General features: G+C 54.5%; 1 protein-coding gene across 1 annotated transcript in view; it reads left to right on the top strand.

The window, feature by feature from the left end:
* The window catches only part of RUNX1 (runt related transcription factor 1), a 67,560-nt gene extending 49,223 nt beyond the window's left edge, over positions 1–18,337 (top strand). Inside the window, exons 3-4 of the mRNA XM_014448331.2 lie at positions 11,445–11,606; positions 17,859–18,337. Coding sequence (XP_014303817.2) covers positions 11,445–11,606; positions 17,859–18,337 — 641 coding nt within the window. The remainder of the gene's footprint in view (positions 1–11,444; positions 11,607–17,858) is intronic.
* The last annotated feature ends 1,440 nt before the right edge of the window (positions 18,338–19,777 follow it).

Genomic DNA, 19,777 nt, shown 5'->3' with positions numbered 1-19,777 from the left:
AAAGGATTTCCGCAAGTCTTTGCCTTTGCCCTTGTGGGATCAGAAGTTGGGGGGAACTTTCGCTGGTGAGAATGGGGGCCCGGAGGTGGAAGCTTCCTTTTTTAGGGGGCGGTCTTTTTTTTCCGGGCACCCAGGAAGGAGCTTTTAAACCGGCGGGGCCCTCCTCCTCAAAGGCCCCCTTTTATGCTCCCCAGCGCGCCCCGCGGCCTGTGAGTAATCCGGGCCGTCCCCGGGGGGTCCCCCCCAAAGGTCGGCTCTGGGGTGTGCGATGGCTGTGATTCCTCCTGCGTGGCCCTCACGTGCGGGTGGGAGACACCAGAGGGACCGGGCAGGGGCGTCGGGGGACACAGACACTGGCATCGGCGCCCTGGCTCGTAAGCCAAAGAAATCGATTTTTTCCAGCGAACCCCAAGCCGGCGCAGGGACCTGCCCCGGAGGAGGACGGGGGCGGGGGACGGGGGGGGGGGGTCTGGCCTTCCTCACTCTCTTCTCCAGTGGGAAAGCCAAGTTACTGAGCGATTTTCAAAAAATGACGAGAGGTCAGAGGGAGCCCGTCCACGGGGCCCTTGATGAGCAAGACTCAGCTTTCCGTCTCCGTGCTAGGCCCGCGGTGAGGCCCGGCCGCCTGTGCCGAGTGCCCGAGGGGCCGACGGCCGGGTCCTCGCTGTGGAGGAGGCCGCTGCCCGGGGAGGAAGGCTGCTGTGGTCCCACCTGTGGGGCGCCGCACGCGTGGATGGGGAAGCCACACTTTCCCGGTGAGGCCTCGGGACACGGGACACCCTGGACCTCGCTGGCTAAGGAGGGCTCCCGCCTCCTCGTGTGGAGCCGTCCGAGAGGGTGGGAAGTCTCTGCCGGGCAGCACAGCTCGGCTCTGGGGACGCGGGATCTGTCTTTGCAGCGGGAGAGAAGCCTGGCCGCCCGGGGCAGGGACTGCGTTAACAGGGAGGGAGCTCAGGGTCAGCTCAGCCCCCAGGGCCTCCTCACAGGTGGGGAAACTGAGTCTCAGGGGGGCTGTCCCTGCCTCGGCACGCAGTGAGTGAGGGGCGGGCGGGGCGCAGTCCCAGCCTCACAGACCTCAGGCCTGTCTTTTCTGTGCCCTCGCTCGGGCCCTTCTGCTCCCCGAGGAGCAACCCTGAGACGGGGCTCCCCAGTCCTCAGGGGCTCGGGCCCACACCGACCACAGCAGAGTGGGGGCTCCCACACGCTCCCCTGCACGTCTGATCGGACTGTGTCGCAGCCTGTTCCCCGTTCCCGTGGGACCCTGGCCTTGCGGAAGCGAAGGCACGGAGAGTCTACGGGAGACGTGTCCGCCTGGGGGTGTTTAACCTCGTGCAGGGCCATCACTGTCTGCAGGAGGACAGAGCAGAGCCCACTGGTCCCTCTGTCCCCGGGGCCATGTCCCTCCACCCTGCGAACAGCAGGCCGCCTCTCTGCCTCGGGACACCGGGGCACGCAGGCATTACCCAAACCCCGTCTCTCTGGCAGCCACGGCCTCTCCCAGCCTCTCCCCAGCGCCCACTGATTGGAGCCCAGAGTCTGCAGATGCGGCTCAGACGGCCTGGCTGGGGGAGGCCGTTCCCCTGGGAACCGTCTGGCACAGCTAATGAGCGAGGGCGCGTTGCATTTATGGGGCGCCTTTCATCTGTGGCTCTCCGAGGGCTCGCAGGCACTAATTAGCGCTCACACCTGTGAGGCAGGTGAGTCTGCCGCTTCCATGTTCAGAGAAGAGGAGAGAGCAGAGCGGCTGCAGAGGGAAGGGATCTGCGGTGAGCACCGGGCGGGGGCAGCCCCCTGCGAGCCACCCCCGCGCCTGACCGCAAAGCCACGGAGCCTCCCGGGCCCACGCGGAATTCGGGTCCCAGAGGCAGGGCGTGATGCCGTGACCGCCCCGTTCCTCCTCCGTCCCTGTGGCAGGGGGGGGGCGGCTGTGAGGACAGGTCCCTCACACCCGGAGGCCCCGAGGCAGGCGCCCCGGGCAGGGCTCTGCCCCGGCTTGGCGCTGGATGCCTCCCTGCAGAGTAATTGCCGGGAACAATGAATGCGCCCGGCTGGCCGTGCATGACTAACCCAGATGTCTGCAGCCAGCGGAGACAAGCGCTTGGCAAATACCAGCGTCTTTCACAACCTCTCCTCTTCCAGGATTCGGGGCTGGTGGGAACTGACTCACATTACCATGGGACTGCACTGATAGCAGCCTGTGCTACCTGGCGCACCCCCCCTCCCCCCGCCCCCGGTGGCTGCACTTTTGCTGCAGGGGCCAGAGGGGGGATCAGGGCTTCGGGAAAACAGTGGGGCTTTCAGGGTCGTGCCCCGTTCACAGCAGAGAATGACCCGACGCCTGGCCTCAAAGCCGATCTCGCACCATCCTGGGGTGGCGGCGAGGCTCGGGGCGCCCCTTGTGTTTGCAGGGAGCTGCCGTTCCTCCCAGGGGTCCCGGCGGGAGATGCCGGCCACCCCTGGGGCTCGCCCTGACACATCGCCCCGGAGACTGACTCACATCCCTGAGGCCTGAGTCACATCCTGTTGTGCGTCCCGAGGCCTCCAGGAGGGCATGACAGCAGCTGCCCATGACTGAGGCGGCCCCGGAGGACACCCTGGGAGCGGCCCTGCCCACTCCAAGCCCAGGAGGGGGGAGGGGATGGGGGAGAAGTCCAGGGCGGCCCTGGTGGTTTATATGTTCACCAACCGGGCTTGGCTCCTTCAGAAACAGGCACGAGGGCCCGGTGGCAGACGTAACTGTCTGGTCTGTGTTCTCACATGGCTCTGAAAGGCGCCTGGAAGGCGTTTTAAAGATGCCAGCTAAAGAGCCAAAGAGCCCGCCGGCGTGGCTCCGGGGTTGAGCGTCGACCTAGGAACCAGGAGGTCACGGTTCAAGTCCCGGTCAGGGCACAGGCCTGGGTTGGGCTCGATCCCCAGTGTGGGGCTTGCAGGAGGCGGCCGATCAATGACTCTCTCATTGATGTTTCTGTCTCTGTCTCTCCCTCTCCCTTCCTCTCTGAAATCAATAAGAAAATACATATTTATAAGAAAAAAAAAGAAAAAGAAAGGGCCTGCTCACTGTAACAACCACGTCGAAGCCACAGACCCCCACCCCCCTTCCCCGGGCCCAGGCCGAGGGGGCGGTGTCCCAGCTCAGGTGGTGCTGGGGGGCCCAGGTGGGGAGGGTGGTCGTTGAGCCACCCGCAGTGGAGTCAGGAGTCCCTGGCCCCCCTCTCCTGTGGCCTGAGGGAGCTCAAGGACAAAGTAGAGCTTCTTAAGCTTTTCAAACAACAGCTTTCGGGTTTCATCGGTTTTGTCACTATTGTGTTCCATTTCAGTGGTTTCTACCCTCGTGTTTATTATTTCTTTTCTTCTACTTGCCTTAGGCTCATTTTGCTCTTTTTCCCTCCAGTTTCTTAAGGTAGAAGCGTAGGTTATTGATTCTGGATCATTCTCCTTGTCTATTGTATGCACTCAATGCTACCAATTTCCCTCCGAGCGCCGCCTTCCCTGCATCCCGCAGATTTTGACGAGCTGGATTTTTGTTTTGTTCTGCGTATCTTTTAATTTCTCTTTATGCTTCTTCTCTAACGCTGAGGTTACTTAGTGTGTTGGGGAAGCACCCGTTACTTGCATGTTTTCTGGCTTTGTTTCTATTGCTGATTTCTCAGTTTCAACCCAGGTGGCCGGAGAACCTACTTTGCACAGCGTCCATTCGTTTCAGTGTGTTAAGGTGTGTTTTATGGCCCAGAATGGGCTCTGTCTTGGTGAGTGTTCCCTGCGAGCTCGAGAAGAAGGTGTACTGTGCTGTTGTTGGGTGGAATGTTCTATAAATGTTAGAGCAAGTTGGTTGGTAGGACTGTTCGGGTCAACTCTGCCCGAATTTTCTGCCTGCTTGGCGGTCAGTGACTGAGAGGTGTTGAACTCTTCATCGGTCACAGTGTTTGTGCTTGTCCACTTTTCCTCGTACAGTGGGGCCTTGACTTACGAATTTAATGCAAAAAATCAGCCGAGAGACAGCTGGTATCTCAAAAACTCGTTAGTCGGGACACTCGTAAGTCAAGGCCCCACTGTAGTCTCAACGTGTTGCCGCCTGTGTTCTAACGTTGGTTCACACTCTGTGTTAGTGCCTACGTTTGTAGATGATGTGTCTTCTTAAAGAATTGACTCCCTTTATCATCATGTATTTCCCCTCTTTGTCCCTGACATTGTCCCTTCTTCTGAGGACGGTTTTATATAAAATGAACATAGCTACGCCGGCTTGCTTTTGGTTAATGTTCGCATGGTCTGTCTTCCCCAACCCCTTGTCTCTTAGCCTGAGTCTTTATATTTAACTTAGCCTGAGTCTTTATATTTAACCTGTCTTGTTTTTCATTCGCTCTGATAATCTCTCTTCTTCCATTGGTCATTTAGGCCATTCAGAGTTAAGGTTAAGATTACTTAGACGGTTCTATTAACATCTACCATGCTTGTTGACGGTTTTATATTTCTTGCATCTGATTTTTCCCCCTCTTTTTCTTCATTCTCTGGTTTTAACAGCACTTTATGTGATTTCATTTTATCTCCCCTCTTAGCATGTCAGTTATACTTTTTAAAAGTTTTAGTGGTTGCCCTGGAGTTGCAAAACACATGTATGACAACTCTTAAAAGTCACACTACACCACTTCTTCCTTTCCAGTTCTGTATTTCATTTCACTTACCCATATGTTGTCATTACCCAGTACATTATTACTATTGTCATGTTCAACAGAAAATTATCTTTTGGATCAATTAAGAATAGGAAAATAAGACTTTCTTTTCCTTCATTTATTCTTTCTTTATATCGATCTGAGTTTGTGACCCCTGTTATATTTCTTTCCCTGATGAACTTATTTTAACATGTCTGCTGGATGAATTGTCTTAGCTTTTGTGTGTCAAAGAATGTCTTTATTTCTCTGGTACCTTTGAAGGTTTATTTTGCTGAATAGACAATACTAGGTTGGTGGCTTAGGTGGGTGGTTTTTTTTTCTTTCAGCGCTTTAAATATTTCCCGCCTCTCTTTTTGCCTTCCTGGTTTCTGAAGAGGAGTCTGCAGTAATCCTCCTCTTGTTACTCTCTAGTAACGTGCCCCCTCCCCGCTCACTTCTGGCTTCTTTCAAGCTTCTCTCTTTGTCTTCAAGTTTTCTGCAGTTTCAACACACTAGGCCAAAATGTAGATTATTTGGTGTTTAGCTTGCTTGATGTTCTGTGAGCTTCCTGGGTCTGTGGTTTGGTGTCTGTCATTAATTTTGTAAAATTCTTGGCCAATAATACTTCAAATATTTCTCCTATTCTGTTTTCTCTTTCTTTTCCTTCTGCGATTTCCACTTTGCATGTGTTACACCTTTTGAAATTGTCCCCAAGGTCATAGATCTTCTACTCCCCGCTTTCTTCCCTTTACCTTTCTGTTGGTAAGTTTCTGTTGGCATATTTTCAAGCTCAATGATTTTCCCCTCAGCATGTCCAGCTATTGATGGCCCCACCAAAGGCACTTCTCGTTTCTGTTACAGTGTTTTCATTTCTAGAGTTTACTTTTCAGTCTTAGAGTTTCCGTCTCTCTTCCTACACTATTCATATTTTCTTGCATGCTGTCATCTTTTTCTACTGGAGTCCTTACCGTAGTAATCATAGTTAAATTCCCTGTCTGGTAATTCCAAAGTCTATGTCATCTCTGAGTCTAGTTCTGATGCCTGTTTTGTCCCTTCATACTGTTTTTTCTGGCCTTATGGTTCCTGATTTGAAAGCTGGACATGATGTATCGGGTACACAGGACTTCAGTGTGAGATTTGCTGTTCAAGCCGCCAGGAGCTGGGCTGTGTGATGTCTGCTGTAGCTGGAGGTGTCAGAAGCTTCAAATTCCTCTAACGGCCCTGTTTCTGTCTCCATCATTGTCCGTGGGCTTCCCTACGGACTCTTCCTTAAATAGTCCTGTAGCTCTGCTGGCTGTAACCCACTGTTATGCTGGATCCGTGAGAACTGGGGAGTTCATGGATGAAAAACCCAGGAAAGCATCCCTACACGCTCCCCATGTTCGCGCGCGTGCGCACACACACACACACACACACACACACACATGACTACAGCCCCGGGAGTTTCTCTCTCTCGCCCCCGACTACACTCAGCCTCCCACGATTTGTCTGAATTACCATTTAGGTGTCCGTCCCTCCGGGCTGAGGCCGGCGACCTCTGCCCCCAGGAGGCCGGCACCATGGCTCGGTGTTCCCCTGCCTCTCGAGATGCCAGGGCGGCAGTTTGCCCTGTGACCTCCGTTCTCTGAAGGCCCACGAAGAGTCGTGGGTCCTCACTTTATTCAGCTTTTTCCTCATTGTGAAGAGGGGAGTGATGACTCCCAGCTCTTCACATATCGGGGCTGAACGAGGAGGCAGCAGAGCAGTTGACAAGAGCCATTGGACGGGCTCATTTTTAGCGCCGGAGACTTCATGACAATGTGTTGTCCACAGCTAAAGCCCTCTAGTTCAGGGGTCCTCAAACTTTTTAAACAGGGGGCCAGTTTACTGTCCCTCAGACCATTGGAGGGCCGGACTATAGTTTAAAAAAAAAAACTATGAACAAATTCCTATGCACACTGCACATATCTTATTTTGAAGTAAAAAAACAAAACGGGAACAAATACAATATTTGTATTTGCATATGTCCCGCGGGCTGTAGTTTGAGGACCCCTGCTCTAGTTTCTTCCTACCGATGTGGGCCATGGATACCTCTGAGCTCAGCCCTCACCTCACCCTACCTTACTCCTATCTCTCGCCCCCCCCCCCCCGTTTTGACCTCATTTCCACTGGGAGGAAGTAGGGATCATGGCGTGGAGAGGGAGCTCTGTTCTGCCCATTATTTGGGCATCAAAAAGCTGGAAATAACCGTCACAAAAAGGCCTCTGAAGCGGCTGCACTGACACCGTGTGCCCTAGAAAAAGCAGATGCAGGAGACTCGCTTAAACTCCCAAGTCCCGTGGTTTTTCATGGGAACATGGATCCTCGCCTTCTCTATCCTCACCCCAAGCCTCCAGTTTTCCTGGCTCTTCACCATCATCTCCTGAGTCTTGGTCAGTGAACAGTTAGTGCTACCTGAGCCTCGTCCCGGAGTGGGGCTGTGGCCTCACACACAAACATCTGGCAAGTCCCTGGGCGCGGGTTCCTTCCTTTCAGTCACATCCTAACTCAAGAATTAGACTTACTGTGAGTTTACTGTGGCCCCAAACTGCAACGCTTGCTTCATATGCCTCATCTCACTCATCTCACTATTAGCCTTGGAAGTAGGAGACTGTGTAAGGGAGAAACAGGTGACCCTCCCAAGGTCATAACTGGTGTATGGTGAAGGCCGGGCTCAAGCGGAAATCTTTGTGTGGCTTACATAGATGCTTTCCTTAATTTGCTCCTCTCAGGAGAAGACCTTAAGCATGCAGTAAATACCGCTGGGGCTCTTATCTCTGACGTGGGAACAGCTGTTTGCAAGTCCAGGTGAAGCAGATAACCCAGCAGTTCTCCTGGGTACAGCCTGCAGGTCCCCAGCCACCACTCCTGGAGGCAAGGCCTGTGTCCATTCACCACGGAGTCCCCACGTCAGTAACCCTAGTGGAGCAAAATGTTTGTTAGCAACATGAAGGAATGAGGAAGTGAATCACTTCATGACCCTATGAATGAATGAATGAATGAATGAATGAAGCAACTCTCAGCATGATGCATTAAGGAAGCAGCCTTTCCAAGCATCCGACGGCCCTGACATGGTCACTAAGACAGGCTGTGAGCTCCAGTGGGACAGGGACCCTATAGGTCCTGCACGTGCCCAGCGCAGAGCAAATCTTCAGTGCACTTTGGTCCAGCTGAGGGTGGTCTTATGAGAGGCGGTCCCTCGGGGACAGGCAGCCCTGCTCTCGGGGAATGACTGACAGGCTCGCTTCTTTCCTGGGCGCCCCCGTCTCACCCTGCCTCCTCCCGCTTCCCAGAGCGCACACGGTTATGATCACAGCGCCACCGCGCACCACACCTCCACCTCTCCTCCCCTAACTCCTGGCACAGGTGAGAGTAAGAAAGTGATGCCCGGCCACGTGGCTCAGTGGTTGAGCATTGACCTATGAACCAGGAGGTCACGGTTCAATTCCCGGTCAGGGCACAGGCCCCAGTTGCAGGCTCGATTCCCAGTAGGGGGTGTGCAGGAGGCAGACAATCAATGATTCTCTGTCATCATTGATGTTTCTCTCTCTCTCCCTCTCCCTTTCTCTCTGGAGTCGATAAAAATATATTTTTAAAAAAACAATGTGTGAGCAGGTGGCCCGGGGTCACCACACGCCACTTCTCCCGACGCTCAGCCCGGGGTTCGGGTGGCCCACAGCACTGCCATGTCTACACGTGCGTTCACGTGTTCGTGTTGGCCCCGTCCGAGCAGGGAGGGTACCTGAGTCATGCACTCACATTCCCCATATTCTCGGCCCTTCGTTTTCTGTTTTCATTTTGGTTTCGGCTTTTTATTAACAATAACGTAGAAGGAAACTCCCACACGGGAAGTGAACAGCTCGCCACCACCACCTTCTGGCCCCCCCAGGCAGTGAAGCCGCTGCCGCGGCCACAGGGGCGGACACAGATCCCGGGAGGGGTCCCCTGGGTGCTCAGTGCTGTCTCCCCTCTGACACGGGGGCGGGGGCTGAGTTGGGGTGAGAAGGGAGAAGACGTTGAGTCTGAAACCCTGTGTTCAGAAAAATCATAGAACGTAAACTTTAATCATAAAGATCGTTTTCCCAAAGCGTATTGTTAAGAGGCTGTGAAACATGGGCAAGGCTCGCGGCTTAATTACGAGTTCAGAGGAGCCTCGCACGTCGCTCCCGCTCCAGGAAAACATGACGGAGCACGCATCCCGGGCTGGTACGTGTGCTTGCCGCGGCCTCAGACACGGGCTGGTGCTGGGCTGTCTGCCCCGGCCTGCGCCGCCGCCGCAATCCGCAGCCTGGGGGCTTAGTGACGATTACAAAACGCCTTTTGTTCGCTCGGTAAGTGATTCAGATATCTGAGCGCTGCCGATCCGCTCGGCGAGGGTGGCAGCGAGGACACATGCGTCTCACAGGAGAGCTGAGCCTGCGTTTTCCCCCCCGGGAGCAAAATGCGTGCAGCGCTGTGGGAACCCTGAGCAGCCTGCTGGTCGCTGTCTGCTGTCCGTGGTTGGGAACGCTGTGAGCTGCGAGGTTGTCTGACATCTTTGGTTGCCCGTGTATTCGCCCCTGAGTTTCAAATGGGTCTCTCTCTCTCACTCCTTGCAGCTCCTCGAATTCTCTAAAATTCAGCAGCCCAAGAAAACCCGACTTCACAATTAGATTCAAAGATTCTCAGTTAAGATAGCTGCCCAGGTTTTTCAAACTTAATAATTCAGTTATTTAAGAAAAGAAAAGATGCCCTGGCCGGTGTGGCTCAGTGGATAGAGCGTCGGCCTGCGGACTGAAGGGTCCCGGGTTCGAATCCGGTCAAGGGCAGGTACCTCGGATACAGGCTCCTCCCCGGCCCGGGCCCTGGTCAGAGCCCGTACAGGAGGCAAACCATCGATGTGTTTCTCTCACATCAGTGATTCTTTCTGTCTTTCCCTCTCTCTTCCCTCTCTCTAAAAATCAATGGAAAAATATCCTTGGGTGAGGATAAAAATAAAAGAAGATTGAAAGAAATGGATCCGTCGGAGGGAAGGGTGGGGGGCTGTGGGGAGAAGAATGGGAAGGGAGACTGGCTGGGGCTCCAGGTGCCTGGTGCGCTGCCCACGATACAACGTTGGGGAGCTGAGCAGAGAGGCCCTTCTGGGAGCCGGGAAGCCCCTGTGGAGCAGGTGGGGATATGGCATCGCCGGGGGAATAACGCACGTCTACGTCGCAGCGCGGACAACACTCACACCTGCTCTGTTCCTGGGCGGCTTGCTCTCTAGAGTGACGCCCAGCGTGCAGAGCCCCGGCTGGGGCCCAGGTGGTGTAGTCTGCTGTGCCCTCTGTCCACAAAAAAGGTGGGACACAGAGAACGTTCATGTTTGACCTAAAGAAATGTAAAGCCGGCTTCTGATGGGGCAATGTCCAATCTGCATTTTTTTACATATTTTGCCTGAAAATAGAGGGGTTTTGTTTTGCTCCACCTTTTCACCTGCAAACAGCATGATGCTTTGGGGAACAGACTCCTGGGAACGCTGGAGTCCAGTTTACAAAATCCTTTTCACCTAAACCTTCCGAAGCCGACTCTGGTCTCGTCGCTGTCCTGGGCCTCTTTCCTGGCAGCCTAGAACGTCCTTGCCCACACTCTGCCCCGGGAAGAGGCAGGACCCCTCGGTGTCGGGTGACGGAGCCAGCTCCGGGGCTGGGTTTGCGAACGTCATCGGGCCGCAGGGCCAGCTGCCCGGCCGGGCCTGCTTTTCCATTGGCCTTGGCAGAAAATTCCCCTAAACAGAAAGCATTTCAGACCCTGTGGGTTCTTACTGCCAAAGGTACAAAAAGAAAAACAAAACACTTTACGTTCTTTTTTGCTCTCTAAGTACAGACAGGTGGCCACTGAGTTGGGAAACGTTTCTGATGGTGGTCATGTGATTATTGGTGACGCTGAAATGTCTGCACAGTCACTAGGAGCAGCTTGACAGTTTGAACGTTAACACTCCACCTGGTCTGGCCAGCGTGGCTCAGTGGTTGAGCGTCCACCTGTGAACCAGGAGGTCACAGTTCGATTCCTGGTCAAGGACACATGCCCAGGTGTGGGCTCAATCTCCAGTGGGGGACGTGCAGGAGGTAGCCAATCAATGATTCTCTCTCATCATTGATGTTTCTGTCTCTGCCTCCCTCTCTCTTTTTTATTTTAAAATAAAAATATATTTTAAAAAAACAAAAAACACTGCACTGGGAAATCTTCCTCATCATTATTCTCATCTCTATATATAAAAGTGTAAGCGACCGTCCGACCACTCGACCATCCAACCAGTAGCTATGACCAAGGGGCAGATGCTCAACACAGGAGCTGCCGAGCTGCAGTGACTTGGCAGCTGTGGTTCTCAGGTGACACACCCAGAATCAGAGAGGAGGGAGCCCGATTCTGGGGTGCGTTACCCTAGAACCACCCTCTCACAATCGGGGACCCCTCAGGGGATGTCGGAGAGCTGGTTTCGGCCTGATCCCCGCAGGCCAGGCCGAGGGACCCCACTGGTGCACGAATCCGTGCACCGGGCCTCTAGTGATGAAATAAAGCCTGTGGAGGGAGTTAGCAGAGGGAAACCTTCAAGAACCAAACATAAACTACATTTCAGTATTTTGGGGGGAGAAAGGGCCAAACGAAAGCAAATGCTTGGACTTAAGTGAGCTTACGGGACACTGGCAGAGAGGCCACACACGTGTGACATACTGAGACAAAGGAAACTGGTTTCTTATTAAAAGACTTTTTTTTAATCCCTCCCACTCTACCTGTCACTGACCTCCCGATTCTCCGCAGACACCAGGCAGATCCAGCCCTCCCCGCCCTGGTCCTACGACCAGTCCTACCAGTACCTGGGCTCGATCGCCTCTCCCTCCGTGCACCCAGCGACGCCCATCTCGCCGGGCCGGGCCAGCGGCATGACGACCCTCTCCGCGGAGATTTCCAGCCGGCTCTCAAGTAAGCGGCCCGGAGACACCCTCTGAAAGCGAGGGAGGTCGCGGAGTGGGAGGTCACGGAGTGGGAGGTCGTGGGACCAGAGGAGATGTGTGGAGCGGGAGGCGTCACTTTTCATGGGCTCAGAGGAGATGCGTGGAGCGGGAGGCGTCACTTTTCATGGGCTCAGATGTGGTTTAAAGACAGGGCTGTCCAGCGGCAGGGGTGGCCTGGAGAAGTGGACACCTGGGGCGTGGTGGGGTGGCTCACGTTCCACAAGCAAAGGTGGCAGCTGGAGGGGTAATCATACTATAGAAGGAAGAAGTCGGCCTGCGGAACGCAGCTGGGATGGGTCACGTGACCAGCTTTCACAGGTCACGTGTGACCAGCACCCTGGGGTCCCCGTGGGATGGGAAGCAAGCGAATACGCCCCAAGGGAGACAGTTCCACTAGGAGCTGCTCAGACCAGGCCGGAGGCCCCGTGGAAAGCCCGGGTGGCGGGGTTCGCGCATTGCCGTTAGCACCAGCTCACAAATATTAGGCATTTCACCGCGGGACCTCCAGGCTTGGCGCTCATCTTTGCTCGTGGGCAGGGAACTCGGAGCTGCAGAGAAACATCCCTTTGCTGAGAGCAAAAGGAGAAAGCCTCCGTGGGCTGTGACGTGGGAGCTGGGCGGGGCTGTGACAACGGCTCTGGGACCTCGGCCTCCGACGGCTGCACACGCACTTCCCGCCCGGGGCCGGCGGCTGCGTGGCTCTTCCCTCCTCGGGATCAGTTAGGGCAGGCGAGGGGCGAGCAAAAGCAAGGGCCGCATGTCCGGCATCTCCAGGGCGGCCCAGTGTCGTGCTGTCCAGACAGTTGGGGTTGCTTGGGGTTCACCAGGTGCTTTAGCCTCTTCTCAGAGCTTCTCAACGGGGGCACCGATGGCATTGGGGACCAGGCAGCTCTTGGTTGGGGGGCCGTCCATGAAATGCAGGTGCTTAGCAGCGCCTCTGGCCTCTGGGTTCCAGTAGCCCCCGCCTCTCCATGGGAACAACCACAGAATGTCCCCAGACCTTGCCGGATGTCTCCACACCACCCCCAGGTGAGAACAGGGCCTTCGCGTTCCTTGGGAGCTGGCGTGCCGTAGGGAAGCCGCCGACTTGTCCAGTTTTCACCTGCTTCCGGCCATGGGTGCCAACATCTTCCTGGCACCCACGGGCTCCGGCGGTGAGGAAGTAGCGCAGGCATGAGGACGGCTGCTCGGCTTGTGGTTTAGAAGGCCTGTTCCCGAGGCCCTTGTCAAGTCTCACTGCTTCTGCTCGGGGCGCTGCTCTCCAGGGCAAGGGCCCTGTTTGGGGTCTGTCCCTGGGAATTCATTACGTCTTTTGACCTGGTCGGCATCTTATAGTCCAAGGACCGTAGGGGCCAAGAGCTCCAACTGACCGTGATCAAGCATAAGGGTGATTTAAAAAAAATGAGTACTGTGAGCACCCCCAAACCCAGCTTCAGGCACCCCCGAGTGTGGAAGGATGCGTCATGGCCTGAGGGTGTGCAGTGGGTACAAACCAGGTCCCATTTCTGCACCCGATGGCCCTTTGCTGACGTGGAGGGAGGAGCAGTGAGAATCGCAGAGAGCAGCATGGGAGATGCTTTTCACTAGCAGATCTCCCCCTCGAGCAGGGCTGAGCCCGGCCTGAAAGTGGGTCCTGTGCTGGGGCCGGGGCTGGGGCTGGGGCCGGGGCTGGGCCTGGGGGGGCGGGGCTGGGGGGCCTGGGGGGGCGGGGGTGAGACACAGAAGTGGCCTCTTGGCCCCAGCTTTAGAGCCCAGCCCTGCCCTGGCCTGCCTTTCCCTTTCGCCCCGCCCCCAGCTCTGCGCTGTCCTGCCCCCCAGCCCCACCTGGGCTGCCTTCTGCACGGGACTTGCACTCTGTCTGCCTCTCTCTCTCCTCTGCAGACAGACTCCACACCTTGTCTGAGAAGAGTTGTCATCCGGAGGTTTTCTTTGCATTTTTCCTTCTGCTTTTTTTAAAAGAAGTTAATGTTTAGCTGCCAACCCAGGCGACAGACGGCATGCATTTTTCTGAGTCATGAGAAAGCTCCCTTGAAGGCAGCCATTATCTGCTCAGGCTGTTTAATCCTGTGGGGCAGGGGGCGGGGCCTGGCATGGGGCCGCTTTCATCCCCGAAAACTGCAGGATGAGAACTCGAGCTGTCACGGCAAATCTTTAGCCCCATCAGTGGGGCAACATTTCCAACGAAAATACCTGCCCCTCCTAATCCCCAGATTTCCTGCTCCTTCAAAGCCCCTGTGCTCACAGGGTCTGCCCCTCCGCCCACGCTGGAGTTGACTAGGGGGCACCAGGCCAGCCAGAGGGCAAATGAGCTGCCCCCACCCCCCAGGGGTGTAACTGGTGAGGCCTGGTAGGCGGTATCAAACTGGACATCAAATTGAAAACAAATATTTGAATAGATCATTTGAATCTGAGCATATCTAAAGGGCCCAAGTTGTTGGGGTTTTTTTTATTTATATTTTTTAACCCTCACCCAAGGACATTTTTCCATTGATTTTAGAGAGAGTGGAAGAGAGAGGGAAAGACAGAGAGAAACATCGATGTGAGAGAAACACATGGATTGGTTGCCTCCTGCAAGAGCCCCGACCAGGGCCCGGGCTGGGGAACAGCCTACAACCGAGGTACATGACCTGGACCGGAATTGAACCCGGAACCCTGCGGTTCACAGGCCAATGCTCTATCCACTGAGCCAAACCGGCTAGGGCCTAAGTTGTTTTATCATCCGTTGTAAAAGGGGTAATTTGACCAACTGAATGGTGACGCTGTTACTATGTAGACAGGAGGAGACTCAAGGGCAGTATTTAAGATCATTCAGATATTCTGCCCACAAGTGAAACCCTATTTCCCCTGACGGCTGAGACCACAGCATCATTCCATTCCTACGTCCGTGACAAACCCCCGACTCACTCGGGATTCCAGTAACTTGGTACCATCACCGGTTACCGGGCAGTCGTTGGAACAACAGACTGAGCGTGTCCAGACGCCGCCGTGCGACAGGGTGACCTTTCATTCATTTCCCAGTGGGTTCACCTTTGCGTCTCAGGGCAAGTGAAGCAAGAGGAGGAGGGGGCGGGTCCAGTGTTTGTGTCCGGAGGATTGCATCAGATGAAAACAAATGGATTGTGTGTGCCTCCTGCTTTTCCTCCTGCCTCGGCTTCTCCCCACACTCCATAAATCTTACTGGCAAGATGGAGTCAAGCTTCCTGTTAACTCTTGAACATGTCACAGCTCCGTGGGAGCAAAAACAAGTGGCACCCAGCTTGCTCACACACGGCCCCGGGAGCGGCAGGACCAGCCCTGAGGAATGAGGTGCAGCCTGGCCTGGGGACAAGCTGGAGCGGCCGCCCGCGGGAGGGCGAGGGCGGCCCGAGCGCTGTCCGTTGATGGCGTTTCCCTGCCCACACGTCTGACTCGCTCAGGAAAGATTGACAGGGGTGTTTGTTTGAAAGTCAGACTCCTGCTTCCCCCATTAGCACAGAGATTCCCGCACATCTCGCTTGTTTCTAGAAACTTCAATTACTTCTCTGATGAGGAGTATGGCCCCTCTTCACATTCACCCCAAGTTTACAGAGGAGGTCATTTTCTAAAAATGTGTTAGGGCAATAAAAAAAAATCACTAGAGGAGGAGGGAGGAGGGAAAGCAGGAGAGAGAGAGGAGAGAGAGAGGAGAGAGAGAGCAAGGCAGACACTAGCTCTCCCTGCTGGAATAATAGGCTTGAAATATGAGGAAGTTGACCAAGGGCCCAGGCCGTCCACAAACAGATTAATACCCCTCCCTTCCCCCCCACCCCCAACCCGGTAGCTCTCCTCCCAGAACCAGCTTTGCTCCTTCACGTTCTCTATCGGCCTGGACACAAGAGGGCACAGGCCACCTGTCATCCTGAGCTTGGAGTCATTTTGTGTGTTGATTTGAGGACGTGCACATTTTGAAACATTTCATTCGTGCCTCTGCTCTGTTTTGTTGCTGTCTTTTGGGTTTGCTCACGTAAAGACTGTAGTCCTGGCCTTGTCATTTCGTGAATAATTCTGAGAGAGAGAAACTACCCCAGGGCACCATCCTGAATATACAGTGTTGGTTCTCAGAGGGGAGTGGGGAGCTGCCCCCTCGCCCTACCCCCGGGACATTGACAGTATCTGGAGACGTTGGTTGTCACAACTCTGGGAGTGGGGACACTGCTGGCGTCCGGTGGGCAAAGGCCAAGGATGCTGCCAGACATCCTACAAGGCAGGCTCAGGACAGCCCTCACATCCCCACAGAGAACTGTCTGGCCCGAGAGAGGGCCACGGTGCCACCTTTGAGAAGCTCTGACACGGAACCCTCCCTGGCACCCAGGCCTCCAGTGGCTCCCAAGGGCAGCCTGTGGGGAGAGGATGCAGAGGGATGCCATGCCGGGAGTCGAAGCCAGTCCCTGAAGCTGGAAGGCATCATTCTAGCAAGATGAGTTTTAGAGACAACGCTTTGCCGTTCCTGGTAAAATGTCAGCATGGGGAAAATGCAGTCGCTAAATCAAGGCCCTGCAGCCACTCGTGGTAACAAACCGTGGAGGCGTGATAGTGGACGCCAGGCGGACCAGGCTGAACCCTTTCTAAGAATGTGGGGCTAGTCCGAGGTCGATGTGGGGAGAGCGGTGGTGCTGGTGTCCACTCCAGTCACTCCGATGGTATGCATGGGTTGACTCACAGGAAGTTGCCAATTTTGAACTGTTTGAGGCCTAACAAAATGGCAATTTCCTATGATTCAACCTAAATACTATGTCTAATGTAATGTTATTATACATTAGTATTGTTATGATACTATATCATATTATGCATGATATAGTCTATTGATATGAATTTATTAATTCGTCCATTATATTTCTAATTATTATATAGTGTTACATTGTGTTATCAATTATAATTATATTAATGTCAGAGACTAAATTTATATTAATATTGGTGCATTAGTATATTGATTATCTAGAAGATTGGCCAACTTTTTTCTGTAAAGAGCCAGAAACTAAATATTTTAGTATTTCAGGGCCCTGCGGTCTAAGTCATGACCCTCAACGCTGCAGAGGTAGCTCAAAAGCAGGCAGAGACAACGCATAAAGGAATGAGGCTGATGCCAATAAAACTTTATGCATTGACCCTGAAATTTGAATCTTACATAAATTTCATTACAGGACACAGTCTTCCTTTGACTTCTTTTTCAACCACTTAAAAATATAATAATGCTCATTCTTAGCTTGTGGGACCCGAAAACGGCACGGCTGGATTTGACCCCTGGGCTGTAGTTTGCCAACCCGGGATGATACCAGTTATTATATCTGTACTACACACACCCTATGTCATGTCTATACTCTACATATTGTACCCATATTAGATCTCTATTGTTATACTACATGATAGCATATTATATTAGCGTTTTATGTTACTTGGTAGCATATATTCTCTTCTTTTACTATATATTATCATACTATCTCCCTGGGCAGCAGCATTCTGGGTACTCTCCTAGCTTCCTGGGCAGTAGCATTCCGGGAAGTCCCATCTCCCAGAGCAGCAGCATGCTGGGTAATTTTTCAGCTTCCTGGGCAGCAGCATTCTGGGTAGTCTTCCAGCTTCCTGGGCAGTAGCATTCTGGGTACTCTCCTAGCTTCCTGGACAGTAGCATTCTGGGTACTCTCCTAGCTTCCTGGGCAGTAGCATTCTGGGAAGTCCCCATCTCCCAGAGCAGCAGCATGCTGGGTAATTTTTCAGCTTCCTGGACAGTAGCATTCTGGGTACTCTCCTAGCTTCCTGAGCAGCAGCATTCTGGGAGTCTTCCAGCTTCCTGAGCAGCAGTATTCTGGCTAGTGTGCACTGCCCCCAGCAGCAGCATTCTGGGTTATCCTCCGACTTCCCGGGCAGTAGCACTCTGGGTAGTCCCCCATCACCCTGGACAGCAGCATTCTGGGTAGTCCCCCACCTTCCTGGGCAGCGGCATTCTGGGTAGTCCTCCACCTCCCTGTGCAGCAGCATTCTGGGTAGTCCCCCACCTCCCTGGACAGCGGCATTCTGGGTAGTCCCCCACCTCCCTGGACAGCGGCATTCTGGGTAGTCCCCCACCTCCCTGTGCAGCAGCATTCTGGGTAGTCCCCTACCTTCCTGGGCAGGGGCATTCTGGGTAATGGTCCTGCGGGGGGCTGGCAGCGAGGGCGGGGCCCCCCTGAGCTCCCCTCTCACCATGATGCTTTCCCGCCCGCAGCGGCCCCCGAGCTGACGGCCTTCGGCGACCCGCGCCAGTTCCCGGCGCTGCCCTCCATCTCGGACCCGCGCATGCACTACCCGGGCGCCTTCACCTACTCCCCGACGCCCGTCACCTCGGGCATCGGCATCGGCATGTCGGCCATGGGCTCGGCCACGCGCTACCAACACGTACCTGCCGGCCGCCCTACCCGGGCTCCCTCGCAAGGGGAGGGGGGGCCCCTTTCCAGGCGGGCTCGCCTTCCTACCACCTGGTACTACGGCGCGGCCCGCGGGCTCCCTACCAGGTTCTCCATGGGGGGGGAGCGCTCGCCGGCCGCGAATCCTGGCCGGCCCTGGAACAACCCGTCCACGGGCGCCGCGCTGCTGCACCCCAGCCTGCCCACGCCCAGCGACGCGGGCGAGGCCGAGGGCAGCCACAGCAACTCGCCCACCATGCCCGCCGCGCGCCTGGAGGAGGCCGTGTGGCGGCCCTACTGAGCCCGCCTCGCCGGGCCGCCACCGGCACCAGCTGGACCGGCCAGGACTCCACGCCCCTGGCACCAGCTGGACCGGCCGGGCCCCCGCGCCCCTGGCACCAGCTGGACCGGCCGGGCCCCCCGCCCCTGGCACCAGCGGGACCGGCCGGGCCATCGCCATCGCCATCGCGCCCGCCTCCAGCGCCATCGGAGCCCGCCGTCTGCAGTGTGACGGTCCGGCCATGTGGCCCTGGGAGGCGAACAGGAAGATTCCAGAGGAAAACTGTGAATGCTTCTGAATTAGCAATGCTGTGAATAAAAGAAAGATTTTATACCCTGACTTCACTTTTTAACCAAATTGTTTATTCCAAAGAGTATGGAAGTTTGGTTCAGGGTTGGGGGATGCAACTCATCCTGTTTGGCATCGAATTGGTATTTTTCATGTTCTTTTCCAGCACCTTATACATTGCAAAATGCGTATTTGCATTTGGGGTGGTTTTATTTTTATATACATATATATAAAAATTTGAGCTTGCTTCTTTCTTGCTATGACAATTGAAAAAAAATATGATTCCTTTTCTTGTAAGTTTTATTTAACTTTTCTTTTGGACTTTTGTGTAGTTGTGTGTTTTTGTTTTTTTAAGAAACAGCTACAGCTTTGGGTCATTTTCAACTACTGTATTCCCACGAGGAATCCCTAGATATTTATGTATCTTGATGTATAGACAGTTATGTGTTGATACTTTTTTATTATTTAAATGTACTTATATTAAGAAGAAGAATATCAAGTACTACATTTTTTTTTATAGTAGCCAAAGTTAAATGTATCACATTGAAGAAGGCTGGGAAGAAAGGATGGGTAATGTGATCACTTGGTTATCTACATATTGTTTACATTAAACTTCCTTTAATGTTAATCAAACGAGTTGGTAGCTAATGCAGCAATGTTTTAATAGCCTTTTCAGATCCCGAGGGTCCGTCCAGAGACCCGAGGCAGGGGGTGCTCTGCCGAGCCCCACAAAGGCTCTGCTGCCTGACTCCCGCCCTCGAAGCAGAGGTCAGGCCTGGCTCCAGAGGGCTCGGGAGAGGCCAGCGACGGCCCCTCTGGCGAGGATTTCCTGTCGGCCTCGGGATCCGCTCACTGCGTGCCTCTTGGTAATTTCAGAACAAATCCAAAGTCAGCCATGTGGGGGAGCAGGATCCACATGGGAGCCAAATCCGTGAATTCAGGGGTTCTTGCGATGCTGGGTTCTGGGGTGGGAAGGAGATCTGCCGAATCCAGAATGTAGTGGCTTTTAGCTTTAAGAAAATGCTCCTCGTTTGCCGTACCTGCTCGTTTACACAGAACAAAACGTGTGGCTGTCCCCCGAGGCCGGGGGTGGAAGGGACTGGGCCGGGTGCCTTTGCCTTTGCCCGCTGCAGGTCCCCGGCCAGGATGGGCCCAGCAGCCAGCCTGCGCGAG

Source organism: Myotis lucifugus, unplaced genomic scaffold (genome assembly GCF_000147115.1).
Source record: "Myotis lucifugus unplaced genomic scaffold, Myoluc2.0 scaffold_806, whole genome shotgun sequence".
NCBI classification, from domain to species: domain Eukaryota; kingdom Metazoa; phylum Chordata; class Mammalia; order Chiroptera; family Vespertilionidae; genus Myotis; species Myotis lucifugus.
Note: the sequence above shows the minus strand (reverse complement) of the source record. Positions and strands in the feature narration are given on the sequence as shown.